The sequence below is a fragment of the Salvelinus alpinus genome, chromosome 20 (assembly GCF_045679555.1).
Source record: "Salvelinus alpinus chromosome 20, SLU_Salpinus.1, whole genome shotgun sequence".
NCBI lineage: Eukaryota > Metazoa > Chordata > Actinopteri > Salmoniformes > Salmonidae > Salvelinus > Salvelinus alpinus.
In genome coordinates this window covers 40251619-40274505 of record NC_092105.1, presented here as the reverse complement: position 1 = coordinate 40274505, position 22887 = coordinate 40251619, and the positions used below count along the sequence as shown (strand labels likewise).

The 22887-nt window shown below is 42.9% G+C and overlaps 2 protein-coding genes across 5 annotated transcripts in view; one reads left to right on the top strand and one right to left on the bottom strand.

The window, feature by feature from the left end:
- The window catches only part of LOC139546874 (dynein, cytoplasmic 1, intermediate chain 2a-like), a 21267-nt gene extending 19690 nt beyond the window's left edge, over positions 1 to 1577 (top strand). For all 3 annotated transcript variants that reach the window (XM_071355782.1, XM_071355780.1, XM_071355781.1), the window contains one exon: positions 529 to 1577. In XM_071355782.1, coding sequence (XP_071211883.1) covers positions 529 to 642 — 114 coding nt within the window. In that variant the 3' untranslated portion in view covers positions 643 to 1577. The remainder of the gene's footprint in view (positions 1 to 528) is intronic.
- LOC139546873 (electrogenic aspartate/glutamate antiporter SLC25A12, mitochondrial-like) lies at positions 1510 to 22887 on the bottom strand. 2 transcript variants are annotated; one of them, XM_071355778.1, is made up of 18 exons: positions 22800 to 22887; positions 22205 to 22258; positions 19836 to 19978; positions 19045 to 19160; positions 17493 to 17632; positions 14412 to 14558; positions 14187 to 14325; positions 13681 to 13774; positions 13054 to 13138; positions 11717 to 11801; positions 10403 to 10561; positions 9443 to 9495; positions 9153 to 9233; positions 6206 to 6346; positions 4851 to 4989; positions 4416 to 4574; positions 4180 to 4270; positions 1510 to 2161 (listed from the first exon to the last, which is right to left on the bottom strand). In XM_071355778.1, the coding sequence occupies exons 1-18, from the start codon at positions 22809 to 22811 to the stop codon at positions 1948 to 1950; spliced, it is 2052 nt and encodes a 683-aa protein (XP_071211879.1). In that variant the 5' UTR covers positions 22812 to 22887; the 3' UTR covers positions 1510 to 1947. The 2 variants fall into 2 exon arrangements, with proteins under 2 accessions (XP_071211879.1, XP_071211880.1); XM_071355779.1 differs by lacking the exons at positions 19045 to 19160; positions 22205 to 22258; positions 22800 to 22887 and having other exon boundaries at positions 19836 to 19950.

The following is a 22887-nucleotide window of genomic DNA, read 5'->3' as shown; positions in this document are numbered from 1 at the left end:
AATCTTATGTTCATACAAATATTTACACATGTTAAGTTTGCTGAAAATAAACGGAGTTGACGGTGAGAGGACGTTTCTTTTTTTTGCTGAGTTTAGATGTTTGGGAAGGGGGTTTTACATTCAGACATTTGAGCAAGAATTGAGATCTAGACTAAATCTAAAATGTTCAATGGGGTTATTCCCTATTTTCCTCCTTATATCTCAAGTGGAGGTGAAGGCACTCTGGTAATACTTCATGCTCCATTTCTCCGGACAACAATTAAGCCATTGTCTTGTCAGGAGGCCAGCTATCTGGATGGAGACGGCTCCAGAGGGTCTGTCTGAGTGTGTGTCAGTCACGTCACTGAGTATTGAGCTGCAGATACAGAGAGCAGCTCTTCCCCCACCCTGATCTCTGCCACTGACAGGTCAAGTCTCTGTGACAATTAGAAGATTGCCTGTGATCCCATGCCCTCTGAAAGTGTCCCAGTTTCAACAATGTGTTAGTATTTTCACCCATACCAATGCTTTGTCTTCCTCTCCCGCCAGCAAATCGCCGTTCCACGCAACGACGAGTGGACCCGTTTCGTCCGAACCCTGGCGGAGATCAACGAGAACCGGGACGACGCAGAGGAGCTCGCCGCTCAGCGCCTCTCTGCCTGATCGCCATGGAAACTCCAGTCTCGGGACCAGCGAAAGGCTTCATAATGTCAGCCTTGTTTTGATTGGAGGAAAAGATGCGATTGCGACAGTGTTCAGGCGTGTGGACATCTTTTCTTTGGAAACATTGTAGTCAGATTTAATACACATAGCTACTTAACTGGGATACTTCTGCCTTCGGCAGGTTTAAGCACACCAGTCTCCGATGGGATAACTAACAGGGCTATCTATCAACCTCAGACACTACAAGAAACAAAGCCATCTTCTTACTCTGCAATACAAATCAGTTGAACTCTTTTTCAAATACTCAAAAACCAGAATGCCTTAAAGGTACCATGTCAACTCCACACAGAGATGTCTGAATCCATACGGTAGTGTTGTGGGTTTAGCTTCAGTTTCACAGGCCACTCAACTTGTTTGTGGTTACACCACCTTGAGCATGTGTTTGCTGTCCTCATGACTGATGTTTGCTGTTCACCATCTGTGCTTAGATGCCCGTGTCCACTTCAACTGCAGTAGACCCATCACGTCATTACTACACACAGGAATGTAGTGGTCTCATCATACATCAGCCAGTGTTTTTCTATGTTCTTTTAACCTAGATGCACAAAATCTCCACTTGTTTTTGTAATATATGGAAAAATGTAACCTTCAACTTGACTATTGCTCTTAAACTAAATTTGACACTTAAGATATCAGAATCTTTAGAAGTTTGATCGAGGGGGAACTACCTGAAGATATTATGCTGTATTGGAAAATTGCTTAATGTGCAGTATGAATTCAGTATCCATACTTTATGGCGTGACCTAGATATTACAGAGAATGTCTCCCACATATGCTCTCATGAATCTCAATGTACTTTTTTCACAATTTCAAATTATACCATTTTGATTTATTTCAACAAAATACAATAAATACATTTAAATGATTTCCCAAAACCCTGGTCATGATTTCAAAATAAATACTTTGAAAACATCTGCATCCTTTCAAGTCTCTGAAATGTGATTGACGAGATGACATCCTCACCAGGCTCGCTTTGAGAAATGCTGTACTGACACCACTCATTTTCAATGAAAAATGCCTCCACAGAAATACAATATGTACAGTAACATTGTGCGAGCTATACAAAGACTAACCAAGGAAGCACTATCCATGCAGCATTCAAAGTAAGTATTTCAAATGCCTATGAATGAAGGAGACCATTTTCTGTACCATTTCAGAGGAATGAAGGGACAGATATTTTAGGACACCTGACTCAAGGAGCATGCAGCTATTTAGCAGTTAAGTGTTGAGGGGGAGACAGACAGCCTATGAGGCTGTGGGCTCCTCTTTGGTCGGGGCTGGGGTTTGGCTAACAGACACTGCTCCAGAAGACTTGAACTTGGGCAGGTGTAGACCAAACTTGTTCTCCACGCCAGCGAATGTGGCAGCAGCCAGACGGTAGCCTCCTACGTGGTCGGCACTTACAGGGGGAAGGTCTGAGATCCTCGACTTAGGAGTTGGCTCAGAGCCGGTGGGGCGACTGGGGGCAAAAGATTTGGGAAGGATAATTAACATACAGACAATACTTCAGTTCACTAAAGGTGAACCCAGTGGCAACATGTAATTCAGGGCAGGTGGGGCTCTGCCACCTGGTCAGCTTGAAAAAAAGTTGTTGCCTGTTTTGCATGTTATTTTGGCATTAATACGTGTCACATATCAGTTTGCAAACAATATATTTTTTTTATTAGTTAAAGCCGCAATAGAAACATGGTCTCTTTTTTGCTTTCTTGAGTAAGGCAGCTCCAAAATACAGGTGTTTCAGCCGAGCTTAGTGCTTTCTGTGGTGGAGGGGCAGCCAGCGGAAAATACAGAGCGTAGGGGTTGGTAATCTTCTCTATTTGTGCCATGATTGGCTCAGTGTTCTGTCACTCATGGGAGCTAGAAATTTCAAGCCCCCTTGGGTGTTGCCATAGATTTACATTAGAAGTGCCCATCCAAGAACACTCAAGGTCATTGGCCACAGATAAAATGTCAAATCACGTTATATCTCCCGTAGCTTTGATTGGACTCATGTCAACATCAAACTTTCTAAATCTTAGCTAGCAAGCTAGACAAGCAATCGTCATTACATCAAAAATCTACTGGCAAATCCTTGTCATATGAAGAAAAATTATAGATAAAACGTATCGGTGCTCATCGGACATAAACATTACACATCAAGTTGGAAATCGCAAATTCAACAATGAGTGGTTTGGAAGGAATCAGTGGCTAACTGCAAGTATTGAAGAGAAATCACTATTTTGCTTCCCCTGCTATTCGGGAGAGAGGGTATGTTGTCCAAGTCTGGGTTTAAGGGTCTCTTTTCCAAGTAACACACCATGGGCCAGAAAAGGTTGAATACATTGGCCATGCTATCAATCCAGCATGACTTCTGCCACGTTCAAAACAACTGGAAACTTGGAACTGGGAAATCTCAGACTTCATTGAGTTCAAGACAACTGGGAACTCTGGTGGGGGGTGGGAGCTCTCTGACTAGGAAAATACGTTTCGAACAGTCATTCAACTCAGGAATTCCAAGTTGGGAACTCGAGCCTCTTTCTAGAGCTCTGACCTGAAGATCACTGACGTCATGATTCAACCTTGTTTTTTTCCAGAGTTCCCAGTTGTCTTGAAAGCACCATAAATCCAGAGAATGCCAGACTTTGTTTCATGACAAAATTTGCCCACAAGAAGAACCGCTGCGCCACCTTCCTGTTCAAGTGAGCACAGCAGAACGGTGAGTCCAAAAATGTATTGTATTCTGCTGCATAAATTATGTAATATGCCATGGAGATATGTATACTGTAGCTAAGAAAGTAATACTAAGTGTATGTTGTGTAGTAAGCTGTTAGTAGCCCATGTGCCTCACTCTAATAATTTGGTCCCTTTCCCCTTCATAACTTAGCCTACTGTTCTGACTTCGTGGTGCACATGTAGCTTGTTTTAGAGAAATGTAATCATTTAATATTGTAAGAGCTTTCATTGTCTGCTTATATGCCCCCTTTATTTATCCAACGGTTCTGACTTGTTCTGAATTCTGAATGTGCTGAACAAATAGTTATATTGACTATGTCCGTCCTTGCTCGCTCATTAATAGCTTAAATAAAATTACGGAATGCCTCTTATGCGCTCGCCGTTCTCTTATGCCATAGTTTGTACATCTAAATTGTCAGTAGAAACCACATTTGTTTAAGCAAGTCAGCCATGTTTTTTTTAAAGGCCGTAAATGAGGCTGAATGAACTGTTTGGCTGCCAGACAAGGCTCCGCTGATAGCCAGGTGTAGAGGTGGTAAGGATTCACTCCATGGTCCTGAAAAGAAAGCTCTCCAGTTGGGACAGCTTTATGTAGGCCCTAACAGTTTGTGGGCAACGTTTGTCACCGTTATGGTGCAATTTATGTATCGTTAAGGGTTGTGTAGTAGCTTTGCTGGCATGCATCCCCCATTTTTTTGTTTTATTTGCCCCACCAAGATTTACATGCTAAAATCGCCACTGGGTGAACCAGACAGAAATACTCACTGTCCTCCAAAGTCAATGTAGAACCATCTCTGCAAGAGTTCATAAGTCACCAAGGTTACACCAAACTGTGGCGAGGACCTGCAGACACGGGCTGGTGGGAGAGACTTTGAAATTACAATGTGGGATTTCACATTTTCTCTGATGTCTTCAAGAGAGCAATTATGGGAGCCAAGGAGTGCCTCATTTCCCAGTCATGAAACTGCTCATTTGTGGAGCGCATGCATGTGTGTGCTTACCTCCTGCTCCTTTCCACAGGGCCCTGAAGCCCTCCTCAGCAATGATCTTCCTGAAGCAGTCTATGACTCCGTTGTATGTGGTCTGGCCTGCGCGGGCCGCCACCTGGAGCCTGGTCTTGATGACATCAGCAGGGGTCACCAGGGAGGCAGCAGGTATACCTTAGGAGGTGTTGCACAACCCACATAATGAGGCACTCTCACTATGCAGGAATAGTATCACCACTGATGGCAAGCAGAGTAGTACAATGCCAGGTTTAAAATAGAAAAGGAATAGAATGTCCAGTCATTTACTGTACATATTTTTTTATCATATATAGAATATATATGATAAAACATTCAATTGATTGAAGCATTTATTCAGGTCTCTAGTATACTATACTATGTCTATAGGTTGAGATGGTGAGGTTTGCAGCTGTGGTTGTTAGTGCTAGCTACCTGCTATGGCACCAGCGGTGAGCAGCTGCAGAGGTCCAATTCTTCCCTGTTCGTCTGCAAACTCAGCCTTGGTGTGGGCGTACACAGGGAAGTAGATGGCAGAGAATGGGATGTCACGCAGAAAGCAGGCTTTCGCTCCCTAGGACACACAAACACAAAAGGATTTATTTTATATAACCCGAAATAACTACACCCGCAAGAATATCGCATTTTCACAGTTTAATTTCACCTTTATTTAACCAGGTCGGCTAGTTGAGAACAAGTTCTCATTTGCAACTGCGACCTGGCCAAGATAAAGCAAAGCAGTTCGACACATACAACAACACAGAGTTACACTTGAAATGTACAGTACATGAAATGTAAAATGCATTTGGACCTGCCTGAATTTCTGTAAGATATTTGCTTAGGATAATGCTTTTAGAAAAATATTCTATACTAGAAATACAGTATAGAATATAGCACAGGTTTATTTGGAATCATCAACTACAAATGAGTTAAGTGGTAGAGACATCTGGTCTCATTAGTCCAGATTTGGACTACTGTACTGAATATTGTAATGTACTGGATATTCTAATGTACTGAATAGCTTCCAAAATATGATTGACCCTGATGGTGGAGAAGGTAAGGCAGTGGTTGAGGCGGCCGCTGTGGCTTTGGGATCATCTGGCCTGGGAGCTCCAGTGAATTATTGTTGGCAGGCTGTGAGCCTCAGCCAACCCACAGAGGAACCTGGCAGTGCGGTTGATCACAGCAGGAGCCAGAAGGCCCTCAGGCAGCGCTGCTCCCCCCATGGTTCCCCCGGGGCCCCCAGAGAACTCCCTCCCAGCCCAGCACACTGTCTCTCAGACACACACAGAGACTACATTAACATGGACCCATGGTCTACTGGGCCCATCCACAGGGAGGAAGTCAGTCACTTTTAACAAGCTCCACATTGTCTGCTACTCATTAAAATATGAACCATGAACACATTACTTGAGATGTAAGTAAACCGACAAGAACTTGGAAAGGAGCAGTAGCTAAGCATAATTTACTGTTGGTTGTTGGCAGCCGTGGTCTCTCTGCATGTTAAACACTGTTTTGGAAAGAAATAATATGATCGTAACAATCAGTAGGGAATCTAGCTAGTCATCCTACTGCAGACTGCGCCTGCTCATCAGAACTCTCATATTGCAAAAGTGTCTTATGTAATATCAGCATTGATACACAGTCATACAGTATTTATTGTTCAACACCACTGCAACATAAACTAACCTTGTCGGTGGCATCATGCAGGGGTTATTAAGTTAGGCTATAACAGAGGTTTTAAGAGGTGATGTGTTAGTGAAGCTGCTGATGTAGAGGGGTTTACCCACTTTGTAGAGGCCAAAGAGGCCCAGGTCCCTGACCACGGTCAGGGCACCGACCCTGCGGGCCGTGGTGATCTCTCCGGCCACCTGGAGACGGATCTTGACTATCTCCAGAGGGTTGGTGAAGATCACCTGGGATCCTCCAGCCTGCAGAACACAACCCAGGTTAAGGGTGAGAAGAAACAAATGGTACATGTCACAGTGCACCAGTAACAGCAGCGTGATAAAATCATAGGTCTCAATCTGCAGAACCAATTTTATACACTATTTTTGTCTTACTCTCTTTCTGTAGTACTTTGTCGCACAAACAAAATCTATAATTATAATGAAAAACTTAAATGTAATCACTTACAGTAAGTAAATCAAGACAATCATACATGTTTTGTTTTTACTTGTGTCCCATGATTAAGAAGGGGTTAATAGGTTTTACAACATCTCAGGGGTCAGCCTGTGGTGAGGATGATAATGTCTAAGCATTTCACCCCAATAAGCATTTTCAAATTAGCTTGGTAAACTCAAACACAAAAGACACTCTTTTCAAGTGCTGATGTCAAGCTGTCAGAAAGTGGTCTTGATGAGAGCAGGAGAAACAAGCAGGCATTGAGGGAGGAAACAGTGGGGTCAGGGAGGAACAGGCAGGGTGCGAGGAGAAGCCTTGCTTATGGCTGGAAGGCCCTGACCCCGGCAACAGCCCTCTGCCCCTTCCCTCTCCCCCAGGCACCTCCTGTGGAGGGGTGAGTGGCCCAGCCCAGCCTCGCCCCGCACACTTCCCCAATTCACCCCACTCCCAGGGGAGAGCGTTGAATCACACTGCTCTGCTCAGGGCCCTGGCAGGGACGCCCCAGGGTGCAGCCACTCTGACTCAGGCACATTTATCACCCTCCCCAAATCGAATCAGGCCCCTGGATGCCTGCTGGTGACACAGAGGGCAGGGGTCCTATCCTGTAAACATCCGAGCGCTGTCCTAAAAAAAGCTCAGGCACATTTAGTCATTTCAAAGTGGAAGGGGAAGATCCGCTACTCTGAAGATTTATGCATTCATCCCTCTGTCCCTATCTCCTTTATCTTTTCCACTTATTCACTGTCAGGAGGGATCACATTACAGTTCATCTCCACAAACTAGCAAAACATTTGCTTTCTACAATGTGAAACCACTACATGAAGACCAAGTTCATCTGCTGTGCAAGAAATTAATACTATGGGAAGAATCTAGCATAAATAAATATTCGTAGTATATTAGATACGATAATATTGCTGGGTGGAGTCCTTCACCAGAACTAGAAGGTTACCGTAATCTAAAGTTCTAGATGGCATGCTATACTCCCGAGTCGATATTCACGTAATAATAAGGAATTTCCCTCGACCACACCCACACATTGGGGAAAACAAAATTATTTCCCATTCACCCCCATTGTAAAAGTCTACATCGTTTTTTGTTATACAAAAAAATTTAATAATGCAGAAATGCTGCTGTGTTGTTCAATGTACATGTAACCAGGTCAAAAATCCTCAAGTATGAATCGCAATGCTCCCACGTAGGGAAATAGAACCTGCAAGAAGAGCCCTGTGGCTTCAGGCTATTCGGCATGGGAGAGTGGGAAATGTGGGGACCCGGTGCCCAAGTAGGTTACACGTAGCTACAGTATGTGTGGAAAACATTTAATCACAGATAAGACATTTAACTTGTTTAGTACAGTCCATTTGTAACTCCACTCACTACTTGTAGCTGAATAGTTACTTTTTTTGAGTTGTTGTTCTTGGCTAGCTTAAGTTCCAGTCGGTAGCTAGCTAGCACTGTCACTCACGTGGCTGCTAGCACCGTACTGAAAAGTGGCATGAGGGAAGCCCTACAATATTACGTTTTTCTAAGTAGTGAGAACCCTCTGGAGCAGGGAATGTTGAAAGTAAGTTTTAGACACGTTGTACTTTTCTTAGATGTAGTTTTGTAATTGACTAAAACAAGCCGACAACAAGAAAATTGCATTTGAAAAGGGTCAAGTTTTTGCTGTGAACCAATGGGGTAACCTAAAACAGGTTGTTTTCCCTACAGGCAGGCATTCTATCTAATACCGCCTGGGACTATGCTTGTTGTTGTACATGTATGGTGTATGGAACTGTGGTGCCCATGGCAGATCAGGCCTCAGGTATGTGCAGTCCTGTCAAACTCAATCACAGTGAGGTAAAGCCAGCTCCATCCAAGGCCCTCCAGGCCTTCTTCCTCCAATTACAGGCTGACAGGGGTCACAACCTTGCAGACCCTGCCCTCCGTAGGCAACCTGCAGGCTCTCTTCCCCGCCCTGTCTGTTTCGTTTCACTTAGACTCATTTAGCAGAGGTAGGGTGATGGAATTACACGCTTTAATCCACCAATGCACTCACCAAACGTTACAGCGTGCCAAATTACCACGCTGAGGTAAAAAATAGTCCATTCACAGACATAATTTCTCAAATTGTGCCCAATTAGAGGGTTCAGAGACCAAAGAGCACCTTTTTATCCAGCTCCGCCACTTATTTAGGATGTCAATACACCGGCAGGAAACTTGAATTAGAGCTTAAATTCATATACAATAATTCAATGTCCATAATTCAAATTGAAGATGAAAAGCTTATAATTGTAGATCCAGATCAGTCAGAAATAATTCAGCTAAACCTGAAAGTTGAAGGGGTTGGAAAACCACAAAAATGTCCTCTCTTAGCTCAATATCTGGAATCCACAATTTACACCCATGAGATGCAAAATGTTCATAAACTGAAAGAGAAAATCTTAAATCATGTTTTAGTTTCAACAAAAATCTTGTTTCAGTTCCCCCACATCGAGATCAATTAGATTTAAACGAGTCAATGTAGCAGCTGCCAACGCTTTCCCTTTGCTTTACATGAAGCACACAGGCCTTTTCAGCCCTCACTCTGTAGAGACAGACTGTCTACGAAGACATCCTCACACCAATACTTACAGTGGCACCAGCCAGGACTTCTGCAAACAGGGGAATGGTGTTATCCTCTGTGGTGAATTTGTCTCTTACAAAGTCATTCATCTGTGAGAAAAGAGAATGAGGCAAGCACAACACACACCTTTAAAGAAAGAAATGCTCAAAGAGAATGACAATGAGTGCATCTAGTCACGCCTTGGATTTTGGAAGACTTATTGTATTTTCTGTGAGACTGTATTCATATTTAACATACTATAACCTTTCCTTATTGTGCAATAAACATGAAGGCACTCGGAGGGTTTGTAAGGACTTGCCGTGAGTTTGATAGCTTTCTCTGGGGCAACACCGATAAGCTGTGGTACGAGACCTGCAAAACAGTATTCATGGAGACCATTTAGATTACCTGACAGAGGAAGACACTCCGACTGGAAATGAATACATCCATTGCCAGTTACCACAATGAAATCTGCATGATTCTTGTCCGGATAAAATAAACCCATAAATATTTACAGATACGGCTGCTACATCTGATGAACCAAACGACAATGGCTCCCATTGAAATGGACAAAAAGCTCAAATATGAAACTGGCAGTTGTATGGGCTCAACATTGTTGTGGCCTGATCCCAGTCTGGTGTGGAACAGAGAGAGCTGTGTGGCCCTGGTGGGTGGGGGTGGGGAGGGGGCAGTGCTATAGCGCTGATAACCACCATACTGTTTCACCGTCCGTCCTTCAGCGAGCCAGATAAACTTCAGAAGGAGCTGCTGAGTGACTGCTTGTGGTATGCAGCCAGAAAACAGCCAACCGTGTCTGTCTCTCAGTCAATCACCCCTCTCATCAGTGTGGAAAGATAAAGAGGGAGGGGGAGAGCCAAGCAGAGAGGATAAACAAAGAGCTGCAGTGGCGGAGGCAGCAGTAGATGGCAGTCTTGACTTCCTTCATCTGATAGTCCTCACTGTGGCAGTGTTATATATATATATATATATATCACAAGCCTTCAGCAGTGTTATCACTACACTGGAAAACATAGATCTGACACTACTACAGGGGTTCTTTGACCTCTGGGACTTTGTCAGCTAGCTAAGTAATGACAATGTGACCTTCCATAGACTTGGTCAATTTAGAACAGTCGAGGCAAATGTTTCTGTTATTATGCAAAACATGTTGATGATGATACTGGCACAAAAAATGTGTTTTGCCACCATTTGCGCCGGACCAGATGACCGTATCTAGCATTACATAATAGAACCACATTCACCAGGCTTTAGTTTATACCTCTGTAGAATCCAAAGAATCCCTCATATCGGAGCACTTTCTTGGCACAGTCAAAGCTGTTCTTGTACATGAGCTCTCCTACGAAGGAGCTGGTGGAGCGCTGGTTCTGCATACGGGTCTTCACCAGGTCAATGGGGTACACAGCTGTCGCACCCGTGGCTGCAAATCACGCATGTCAATCAACACACCATCAACATACTGCATTCATACCATCAACATACTGCATTCACACCATCAACAAACTGCATTCACACCATCAACAAACTGCATTCACACCATCAACATACTGCATTCACACCATCAACATACTGCATTCATACCATCAACATACTGCATTCACACCATCAACATACTGCATTCACACCATCAACATACTGCATTCACACCATCAACAAACTGCATTCACACCATCAACATACTGCATTCACACCATCAACATACTGCATTCACACCATCAACATACTGCATTCACACCATCAACATACTGCATTCACACCATCAACATACTCTTATTGGTGATAATATCCTATGATCTTCATATATTCAGACACAGCAAATATCTTTATCATTATTTTAACTATTTAGCAGACCGTTTTTAGGTGGGGTATATTTAAAGATTGGTGTTTTAGTGTTTTGCTTCAGTGATAAATAGAGAGATGTGGGCATATAAAGAAGTTAAAAACAGTCATTAGGCCCAGACAGAGTAGTGACTATTTAGGAGTCTGCAGGAGAGCCGTAGTGTAGAGGGTGTCTACTGTCTGAGGAGGCAGCCATGCAGCAGGTTGCCCTAAATGCAGCTCTTAGCCACAGCGGCTTGTCATGTCTTGTCTCTGACATCAAAGGACCTGTAATGACTCGGGCTCTCAAGCATGCAGAGAGCTCTCTCACCCTTCGTCAGCAAGAGAGGGTGAGAAAGGTCTCATTATCGCCATGGAGAACCGCCGTCTTCACAATGCTTCACAAGACTTCTGACCCTTAACTGTCCATTGATCATTCAGAACTGATCACCCTCCTGAGCTGCTAGATCAAAGACCCACTGAGACAGTAGGCTCTTAGAATCTTGCATGTTGGTTTCACGCACGCACATCTCAATGGCTGTTATATTAGTTCCTCCCAGTGTAATTAGACAGAGATTCCAGTGCGGTTCCGGAAGATTTGTGTCATTCCAAAGCTCCGGCTCCAAAGACAGCCTGGAGCCACCAGTGGCACAGCAGCACAATGGGCAGACCGGCCCCAGGGCCTCAGTGCGCCAGTCTGACCGGCTTGGGTTACCCCTCAGTGGGCCCAGGTCTCTGTCGCAGACATGTCACTCACCTCCAGCGAGTGCGCCCAGACCGAACCTGTAAGCAGACTCTGCAGCCTGGAGCAAGACGGACCGATGAGGATCCCCATGAGCTTGCTGTGGAGGGAGAAAAGACACCGACGTGGAGAAAGACGGGGGATCAGAACACCAGGAAAGAATCGACTTCTATTAAACTGTAGTGAACCAGATACATTGTGGAAAGAAAAACGTTATGGACTACTCAACAGAGGAGGAAAGCTATGGAATGTAGACATCTCGTCGTGGTATAAGTCTTATTCATAAGCCAGTATTGTATGTCACCGACATAGACAATCTGGCTACGGATACAGTAAATGGCTGTGTAGGAGAACTCTCCAGGGCTATCCATTGATTATGATGGAGCTAGGCAGAGGCTGGAAGCCAAGGGTTTTCCTTTAAAAAAATCAACTAAGCATGATTTTGCATTATTTGTCTCATCTCTGGTTTGGTTCATGATCTTGAAAGTGGAGCCCCTTTGTTTTCTCTGTGGTTCCGTGTAACAGATTAGTCCCACAAGCCTTTCCCATGTAGAGATAAGCATCCACATGAATTATTACATTGGCTGAGTAACAGTTGGAGTGTGTCTGCTCTCCTTGGGGCAATGAGCAACATCCCCCAGACCAGGCCCTTCCTCCTACCCAGCTGCTTTCACTGAAGGCAGCATGCTAATGAGATCGAGGCCTTGATCAAAAGGTTTAAGCAATTACCCTACTTCCACAAATGGCGGACCTGAGAACGCCAACATGTTCGTGTCTTTCCCTTTTCCCAAAATCACATTCCAGACCTCTGAGCAAAAGTCCCGGAACGTTGAGTGGACCTGGGCCTGACCAAAGTCCGATTTACAGAGCTGTGTCGTCTGGAAAGACAGGAACTATTTCCTCCTCCTCCCTCCCAGAGCCACCTCTCGCCAGCACACTCACCATGCTCCTAGCCTCCTACTCTAAACAGACCTAGCCAGAGGCTTCATACACCAGCAGACTCATGAAAAGCCACCCTGATAAAAGCATCCTATTAGATTCTCAGGTGTATGATTGCGTCTGATGTATATGTCTACACTGAATAAAATGGGACAGGCTTTTAGAAAAAGGGAACATCGCAACAATCCATTCGTCTTTTGTACCTATAATTGGGGGGGGGGGGGGACTTTTATCCTAGGTGGTGTAATGCACATTCACAAAGAAAGAGAAAACATCAGCACTCTGCTAATTCCATCATTGAACACTCCCTTTCGTTGCTCTTTAATGAGAAAGCATGGTGGGGGAACAGAAGGGATGCAGCAAATAAAAGGCAGTAGGTAAGCGCCGTGTGGACAGTCATTCAGGCAGGGTACCTGTCTTTGGATCTCAGCCAGGTGGTATGGTAGTGCGCCTTCCTCCAACGGTGCTATCCTCTCGATGTCCGCCAAGTTGAGCTTTCTTCAGAACAGCAGAGGAGAATCACAATGTTATGCCAGGAGTAGCAAACACAGCATAGCATTCCTCACACGGAGTTGATGCACGATTTTCCACAGACATTTTATGGCCATATAACTTGAGGTTATTGCTGGTTTAATATGAGTTTGTATACACAACAGACAAACAAAGCTGGATACATGCCCACAACTCAAGCAGTAAATGAAGCTCTCTTAATGCCAGTGAGACACAGATATTCCCTGCTGGCATCATAAAGTCTGCATGCTTAGATTTCTTTTGTACATCAACCAGTAGAGCCACTATTGCTAAACTGAATAGGTAATAACTTAGAATTTACATCCAATAAATATAGCTATAACTTTTTTATTCCATTCACAGATTTATTGAAAATAGCTTTTTCTGATTAATGTGTTAGATATATTGAATTCATGTGGAGGACAGTAATTCAATATTTGGCAGCGCAAATGCCACGTTGTATGCGTGTGAGTAAAAAGGACAACGCAGCGGTGATGTGTCACTGAGACTGGAGAGAGTTTGAACCTTACCCAGAATGAGCGTAAAGGCCAGAGAGCTGGTACAGGATGTCAATTTCCATTGGATTGATCTGACCAAACTTGTTGGCAGCACTAATAAACTCCTCTGTGGTACAATACGGAGCAGAGGGAGGCATGTTATGTAAGAAAAAACAGACAGGGGGTCACTTATTAAGACTAGATATTTAGAGATACAGTGGGTGGGTAGGCCTGCTGCAAGGATAACCAACCACATCAGCAGTACAGTCTAAAGGTGAAAGGGTAAACTCCTATAATACAGGTAACTATCACCATCAGAACAGGTCAACTATTCATTCCACAGATCTAAGGGAACAGACTAAACTAATAAAACAGAATATTACAGTGTACATTTACCTTATTTACTTAGAGCTAGGGTAAAATGTTCTTGTGTTTCCTGACACCATTCTGCCAAGAGAGGTGAAACTCCCATGACGGTACTGTACAGCCTCAGTTCATGTTTGAAATCACATTTCCTCACTTGAGCAGGACTAGGCTACCTTTGGTGACGAGGGTATCCTTGTATGTTCCGGCTAGTGTGCTGTAGACCTTGCGGATCAGCTCCATGTTGTTAAGGAGGGCGTTGAAGGCATTGAAGTAGGAGAAGCTCACCATGTGGGAGGTGCTGCCTCCAGCGGCCTAAAGGGGAGAGGAACAGACACTGAGGTCTCATCGTACAATCATCTCATGTTGAAACTGGGAAACCATAGCTGTCTCTAACTCACTGAGACCAGGTTCTCCTCCACAAAGGGGGTGAGCATGTGGTGGCGGATGGTGGCCATGATGTCGCTGAAGTCCATGGCAGAGATGGTACCGCTCTTGCTCTTATCCTTCTGGGCAAAGGCCTGGCGGGCATGCTCCAACTGCAGCTCCTACAATGAAAGGAAAGATAGAAAGAGCAGGCTCGTGACAAAAAACACGTCAAATTACCAGGGATGAAATTGAACATTGGGGGGGAAAATGATGATGATGTTGGATGATGTCGGACACTGCTTGGCACATGTGGAAGCATCAGATGAGACGGTGTTAGACCCTGGCTCTTGTAATCACAGCTGTCTCTCAGGAGTCTTGATGAAAACCATGTCCCCCCCGAAGTCTGATCTCAAGTCTGTGCCGGAGAGCAGGCAGGTGTGTCCGGAGGAGCACAGGGATGATTCAATAGGACAGCCATGCAATCAGAGGGGAAGCAGGGGTGCCACTGACCCAGGGTCAGCACTGCTGTCAAAGCTGATCACATACTACCAGCAGATCCCTCTCATCTACATAACTTATCAGGCCATAGCAGAGTACAGCCCATCATGACAATGGTAACATTTTATACTGTATACTTTTATTCCACATCTTGTAAGAGTTGGGGAATACTTTGGTACACAAATCCAGGTACTGTACTAGGCTGCTGCACTATTGAGGGCTATTGCAGCACATATTCTACAAATAGTGATGTTTTTTCTATTCCGGTTAGACAATTCTGAGAACTATGTAACCTCCACAAGGTGGCAGGACATATTCTGCAACAAAAAAAAAAACACTAAACTTTCAGCAGTTTTGTTTATGTCTATGTTAGATTTAGCTGAATCACATTCAATAATTTATTAGCAGGAAACAATATTGCAAAAACATCAGCAGTAAAATAACAGCTAAAGCAAATGTTGGTTGGAATGAAAAGGGGTCGCACACAAGAATCCTTGACGCGCTAGTGGGAACCCTTAGTCAACCATGATCCACCGCAAACTGCTATGAGGGTTTACACACAGTAGAGTAGTGGAGCCAAGCCCTTCCAAGTCCCAGACCACCCAGCTGCATATGAACCCACAAGCCCCATCATTCCAAACAAACTACGTCCACAGCCATACTACTGGCTTTATGACCCTCCCTGTTTCGGTGATTAAATATGTGTTACAGCTTTAATACATTACATAATTGGGTATTTGTTATGCTATTATAAATCGGCCCATGTCTATCTAAACCAGAGATGTTCAATTCCGGTCCTAGAGGGCTCGAAACACTTCTGTTTTTTGTTTCTACCTGGTTGTTAATTGCACTCACCTGGTGTCCCAGGTCTGAATAAGTCCCTTAATAGAAAGAGAGGATTAAAACCAGAAGAGTTTCGGCACTCCAGGACCGACATTGGACTGGCCTGATCTAAACCATGATAGAAAAATAACTTCCTGCATGCAAGTGATTAAAAAAACATTTGTAAAGTATTCAGACCCTTTGACTGTTTCCACATTTGGTTGTTACAGTCTAATTCTAAAATTTATTAAATCGTTTTTCCCCCCTGATCAATCTACACACAATACCCCATAACGACAAAGCAAAAACAGGTTTTTCTAAATTTTTGCAAATTTATTACAAATTAAAAAATGGAAATATTACATTTACATAAGTATTCAGACCCTTTACTCAGTACTTTTTTGAAGCACCTTTGGCAGCGATTACAGCCTCGAGTCTTCTTGAGTATGATGCTACAAGCTTGGCACACCTATATTTTGGGAGTTTCTCCCATTCTTCTCTGCAGATCCTCTCAAGCTCTGTCAGGTTGGACGGGGAAAAATAGCTGCACAGCTATTTTCAGGTCTCTCCAGAGGATATTCGATCGGGTTCAAGTCTGGACTCTGGCTGGGCCACTCAAGGACATTCAGAGACTTGTCCCGAAGCCACTCCTGCGTTGTCTTGGCTATGTGATTAGGGTCGTTGTCCTGTTGGAAGTTGAACCTTCGCCCTAGTCTGAGGTCCTGAGTGCTCTGAAGCAGATTTTCATCAAGGATCTCTCTGTACTTTGCTCCGTTCATTTTTCCTTCGATCCTGACTAGTCTCCAAGTCTCTGCCGCTGAAAAACATCCCCACAGCATGATGCTGCCACCACCATGCTTCACCGTAGAGATGGTGCCAGGTTTCCTCCAGAAGTGACGCTTGGCATTCAGGCCAAAGAGTTCAATCTTTCATCAGACAAGAGAATCTTGTTTCTCATGGTCTGAGAGTTCTTTAGGTCCCTTTTGGCAAACTCCAAGCGGGCTGTCATGTGCCTTTTACTGAGGAGTGGCTTCCATCTGGCCAATCTATTTATTTTATGTTATTTATTAACTAGGCAAGTCAGTTAAGAACAAATTCTTATTAACAATGTTGGCCTACTCCGGCCAAACCCTAACCCGGACGACTCTGGGCCAATTGTGCGCCGCCCTATGGGACTCCCAATCACGGCCGGTTGCGATACAGCCTGGATTCAAACCCGGGTCTGTAGTGACACCTCTAGCACTGAGATGCAGTGCCTTAGACTGCTGCGCCACTCGATAGCCCACAATCTACCATAAAGGTGTTCTGGAAGGTTCTCCCATCTCCACAGAGGAACTCTAGAGCTCTGTCAGAGTGACCATCGGGTTCTTGGTCACCTCGGGCGGCTAGCTCTAGACAGGTGTGTGCCTTTCCAAATCATGTCCAATCAATTGAATTTACCACAGGTGGACTCCAATCAAGTTGTAGAAACATCTCAAGGATAATCAATGGAACCAGGATGCACCTGAGCTCAATTCCGAGTCTCATAGCAAAGGGTCTGAATGCTGAATACTAAATAAGGTATCTGTTTTTATTTTTACATACATTTGCAAAAATTTCAAAAAACTGTTTTCGCTTTGTCATTATGGGGTATTGTGTGTAGATTGATGAGGGAAAAATGTATTTAATAAATTTTAGAATAAGGCTGTAATGTAACAACATGTAGAAAAGGGGAAGGGGTCTGAATACGTTCCCAAATGCACTGTATTTGTACGGTTCATAAGGTGTCTAGTAATGTCTACTGTAAACTGTACCTGCAGAAACTGGGTGAACTCCAGGTAGCTGAGGTTCTTCTTTCTGTCACTTCCAAAGTGGAGCCTGATGAACTCACAGTCCCAGTTGAAGGGGATGTGGTGGTGCACTGTGGTCTGGCTGAAGATGTCCCGCACATTGGCTGCCAAATGAGAGATGGATGAGTAACATCAAGAGATTGAAAAAACAAAACAACCATACAATATACAGTGGGGTTTGAAATGACTGACACCCTTGTTAAAGATATGCAAAAATGACTGTATCAATTCAATGAAAAGTGAGCTACTCTATATTGTATGCCAAAACAAATGTGAAATTATATAATTTTATACTAATAAAATGTTTCTGAATAATAGATTTTGTTTCAAAAGTATGTTTTTTTTCTCTCAAAAAGGTAGGGGTCAAAAGTATTGACACCCCTGTTTTCAATAACTTTCAATACCTTTTCTAAAATGTTTTATGAGTTGGAGAACACATTGGGAGGGATGTTAGACCATTCCTCCATGCAGAATTCTTATAGATCATTGATGTCCTTCGTCTGTGCTTATGGAATGCTCTCTTCAATTCCAACCACAGGTTTTCAATGGGTTTCATGTCCGGAGACTGAGATGGCCATTGCAAAAGGTTGATTTTGTGGTCAATTAACCATTTCTTTGTGGATTTTGATGTGTGCTTGCGGTTATTTCCTTGCTGGAATATCCATTTTCTCTCAGCAATTGTATTAGTATAAAATAATATAATTCCCCCAATTTCTTGAGCATCCAATATAGCTCAGTATTTGAATTATTTATTTTATGCTTATCTTTATTAAGGGTGCCAATAATTTCAGACCCCACTGTATGTCCCTATCTCATTTCTGGGAACCTGATATGCACATAGAAGGAATATGGCCTAGCTGACAATCCCAGTGCCTTCATATTGTGTGAGTTCTAAGCAGATCTAGGTCATTCTGTGTCTGAGCACTGCCTTAATTTTCTATCGCCTTCATGGGGGCCCGCGCTGCACAATGTGTGCACAATGAGCATTGCAACAGCTCTTTTTTCCCTGTTTTTGTGACACGCTGGATTCATCTCTCCCCCTGTCAGATGGGACTTGTTATGATGTGGTATTACCCACAGCTCGCTCAGAGCTGAGACAATTCTTCTCTTAGAAGAGACCTCTAGAATAGAAGCAGCTGACTGACAGACCCTATACTACTCTGCAGTCTCCAGAAGCCCAGCATAGAGAGACACACTAGTACACAAACGGAATACACATTGAGCACTAGGAGTAACATGAGACCTACATTCATTTTCTACACTGAAAACAGCTATGTAGCACCTTTTTTACCCAAGGTCCTAGGTTATAAATATGATATAGTAATCTTGTGTTATCCACTTCTTGCATAGAGATATTACACAATGGGAAAGTGTGTGGTCATTGCCCTAGGTAAAAGCTCTACTGATGCTGTCCCCATTACCTATGACATGGTTATGACATGAAGCAGACAGGACTGGGATCCAACAGGATGAACATCCCCACACACCAGGTCACCGGGCATCCCCATGTACATACCAAATGAGATGTCCCCTGTGCCAGTCTTGTCAAACAACTGAAAGGCAACTATGAAAAGGGCATCCGGGACACACAGAATCGATTCAAAGGCCAGAAACTCCTGGAAAGAGATCAGTCTGTTTGGACAAGAAAGAAAGAGTACTATCTGAAAAAAAGGACATGTCCCTACAAAGCCCAAAGAACATCAGCAACTCGAATTTTCACTTGAGCACACCAATAACTATAGCCTACCAGATTCATTTACATAAAAGTTCAAGTAAAGTTCAAGTATAACATTTGATTTTACCCATATTTATAACATGCTCTACAGTCTACAGTATAATGTGGATAGGAACGTGCTGTTTAGTGCTATTTCAACAAGATGCTTTCTCGAGTCTTCGGCATTATGCAAATAATATGGCCGCTTATCTTATCAGGTGGATATTCAATCAAACAAGCATGGGTGTTAAACAACCGATAAAGATGGCTATTCAGGCAATGTGAACAACCTTGTGACCAATCATTAACCTAACTTCTCCTTGCTACAGATTTCTCTTCACTACGCCAATACATGTAACATTGTGAACCACATTGTGTGTATCAACATGGGTTACATTGGGATCCATGTAGGTAGTGGAACTGTCATCGAAATGTGTTTGTGTGTTATGATCCTTTTTTTCTCTCACAAAAATCTCAAGAAAATTCAATTTTCGCTGTATGATGTCTTGAAGGACCTCTTGTTTAAGTCCTTCTATAGCAAGGTTACTATTAGTAACGATCATCCACCTCACCCGTAGTGGGAGCAGACTTACCCATCCTTGCTGGTGTCGGCTACTCCAGCGATCAGCTGCACAGTCTGGCGGTTGTGGTCGGGCTGGTTGTGCAGACCCAGGAAGTTCTGCACAAAGTCCCTGGGGGACATGTAACGCACCCCATTCTCAACCACACTGGCATGCTGAAGGGGAGACAAAAAAATCCAGGTTAACGTTAAATATTAATGCTCAGAAACTCAATATACAAACTTATACTCATACAAAACTCCCTCCTTGTAGTCCCTTTCCCAAAACAGCCCGTATTTGTATTGCATCACTGTTCCCCCAACAGCTATCGGACAACATTTTTTTAAAACTTATGACAATAAATGATTTGTTCAGACAACCTGATGCAGTGTCTGTCAAAGCAATGTATTTTGTCTCCGTAGTTATACTTAGTGTGATTTGTATTAATCCCATCATGTACTTTTCAGACATCGCATCAAAGGTAGGCAAAAATATTATAGTTCAAAACCATCTTGTTTTTGCAATTCATCGTATTCTATTCATTTCTTTGAGTTGTTGCAGTGAGTAAACAGACTTCAGATTTGCTTTCAAAACACTTCAATACACGTTCAAGCTTTATAATACCCTATACAGAAAAATCTGGGAGTTTTGTGGTTTAACCCACAATAAGCCAGCACAAGCTGTAGTATAGTGTAGGAAGCCATCAAGGCCATCAAGGTTAATTGTCACAATCATGTATGCAGATAAGTGCAGTGCAGTATACTATATTTAATATACAATATGGGATGTTTAAGTACAATGTAACAGATAAGTACTATAGCAGCGTATATAATGATATGTGACATTAGGGCTTTAGCTGTGGCAATGCAAGGGACTGCCAAGTCATCTGAAAAATATATTTCTAAATTAATCCATGTGCACTACTTAGAAAGAAAAAAGGAACAGCATTGTTTTTTTCTGCTATGCTGCGAAACATGCAACCCATGCACTGGTGTTGCTACCTCTCATCTAGGCTTAAAGAAACAAAAGGTCAGTTTCAGAGTCAGGGTTGGATTACAAGCTGGAGCACTGCATGAACTGGCAGCATAAAGGCCAGGCTCTGGGTGTACAGCCAAGGAGAGAGTGAGAGAGAGACCGAGAGAGAGCGAGCAAGAGAGAGAGAGACCTTCACAAAGAATGCATTTCAGACCACATCTCACTGCACACTCTTTAGTTAATATTTTAAGTGAAAGTATTAATTCCAAAGCAATTTATTAACCCATTTCTTCACTACATAATTTGGCATCAACTCAACTTCACAGTAAGCCTCAAATACTTCTTGATAAGATTAGGCAGGTTGGACAAAATGGCCCATTCATCCATTAATTAACTAGCTATTTCACTGGGATATGTTTATGACTAATTATTGCATGCGTGTATTAGAACAGCTATGCCTAATATAAATTGGTGTGCGTTCAAGATAAATCAGTGCAGTGTTGTATGAAGAAAGAAGAAGATCCTAAAATAGTACAAGGTCAAAATAATAAGTCCCTCCTTGGCGCTATCTGTTGCTAGAGGCATATTTTCCTCCAATCAATGGCCTTACACCCTTCTACTTGGTACTATGTGTGACTTTGTAAAGCACAAGCATGCATGGTCCAAATTATTAGCAAAAACAACGGAATCGTCCAGACATCTGAAAATCCTAGCCAATGTCACAGCCTAAAAGAAGTCAGGGAAGGACAAATTCCTCCGTGAAGGGGATTCAGAATTAGTCCAAGCATGTGTGACCTTTTCTTGTAGTATTCGACAGTAGACACAACACACTCAGTGTATCTCTGTGTGTGTGTGTGTGTGTGTAACTGTGTGTGTGTGTGTGTGTGTGTAACTGTGTGTGTGTCTGTGTGTGAGAGAGAGACTTAAATCATTGTCTCGTAGTAGGCCTGCTGGCAATAATATCATATTTGTTCAACTGTAGCTTTACCATACAATCAAGGTTATAACCTTATACCATTGACGACAACCAATGTAAAGTTACATTCTCTTTTCAAATCAAATTAAATCTAATCTAATTGTATTTGTCCCACGCACCAAATATAACTGGTGTAAAATGTACTGTGAAATACTTGCTCACGAGCCCTTCCCAAAAATCCAGAGTTAAAAATAATAATAATACAAATGAAATTGTAACAAAAGAGGAATAAAATCAAATACACAAGAATGGAACTATATACAAGGAGTACCAGTACCAGATCAATCTGCAGAGGTACAGTACGAGGTATCTAAGGTAGATATGTAAATGAAGGCAGGGTAGATAATAATAAGAGTTGAACTGCTGCATTCAGACTAAAATAATATAAAGAATTGTTTTTAGTGCCATAGCAATATTGGGTTAAAGATCCAGTTGTGAATGACAGTCTTACCTTCAGAAATATAGTCCTTAGTGCATTGGAATCGCCTCTTGCGGTTGTTTCTACCTAAAACATACAGTTGGAGTCATCAAAGCCAAACCCTGATAAATCTGGTAATGCAATGAGAGTATGAGAATGACATAGGGCGCAACGACTCTGCATTGGCTACACTATAATAAAATCATTACTGCAGAGAGTAATCGGTTGCTTGTCTCTGAAGTTTCGATGTTTGAAAAAGCAATAACACAGGACTCGTAGTCTATAGTTGAATATCAGCCCTGCCAGCAGCAACAGTCGCCTTTGCCATTATCATTACTGAACCGGCTACTCGACATTCACAGCAATAAACTTGTTATACTACTAAAGTAGCTGAATAACTTGCATTAGATCAGTAAACGAAAATCTGTAACAACGTAAACATTACTCAATTCGCTCTCCAAGGCCGACGTGCCCACGGAAAGATGCTGAAAGAGGACCATTCTGTTCGTTTAAAAAAAGTTAATAATATATGCTTCCGCATCAATAAGCTTAAGTCCTCATCCAAAAGAAATAAACAACTTAAATACAGGTAATATTCATTTCTGATTAGAAATATTGGCAGAGTCACCTTGACCGCCATGCTGGGTGTGACGTCACGTTGACTAGCAGCGCAGGCGCTTGGCTACTGTAGCCTTTGATTTGGAGATAACAGCATG

Bases quoted from the DNA above. Each gene is read 5' to 3' on its own strand.
- LOC139546873 (XM_071355778.1), bottom strand. The intron at 11,802-13,053 runs GTACCCTGCCTG...CTCCCTCCACAG, and splicing joins TGGCTGAGATCCAAAGACAG to CAAGCTCATGGGGATCCTCA. The intron at 4,271-4,415 runs GTAAGCACACAC...CTCTCCCACCAG, and splicing joins CCTGTGGAAAGGAGCAGGAG to CCCGTGTCTGCAGGTCCTCG.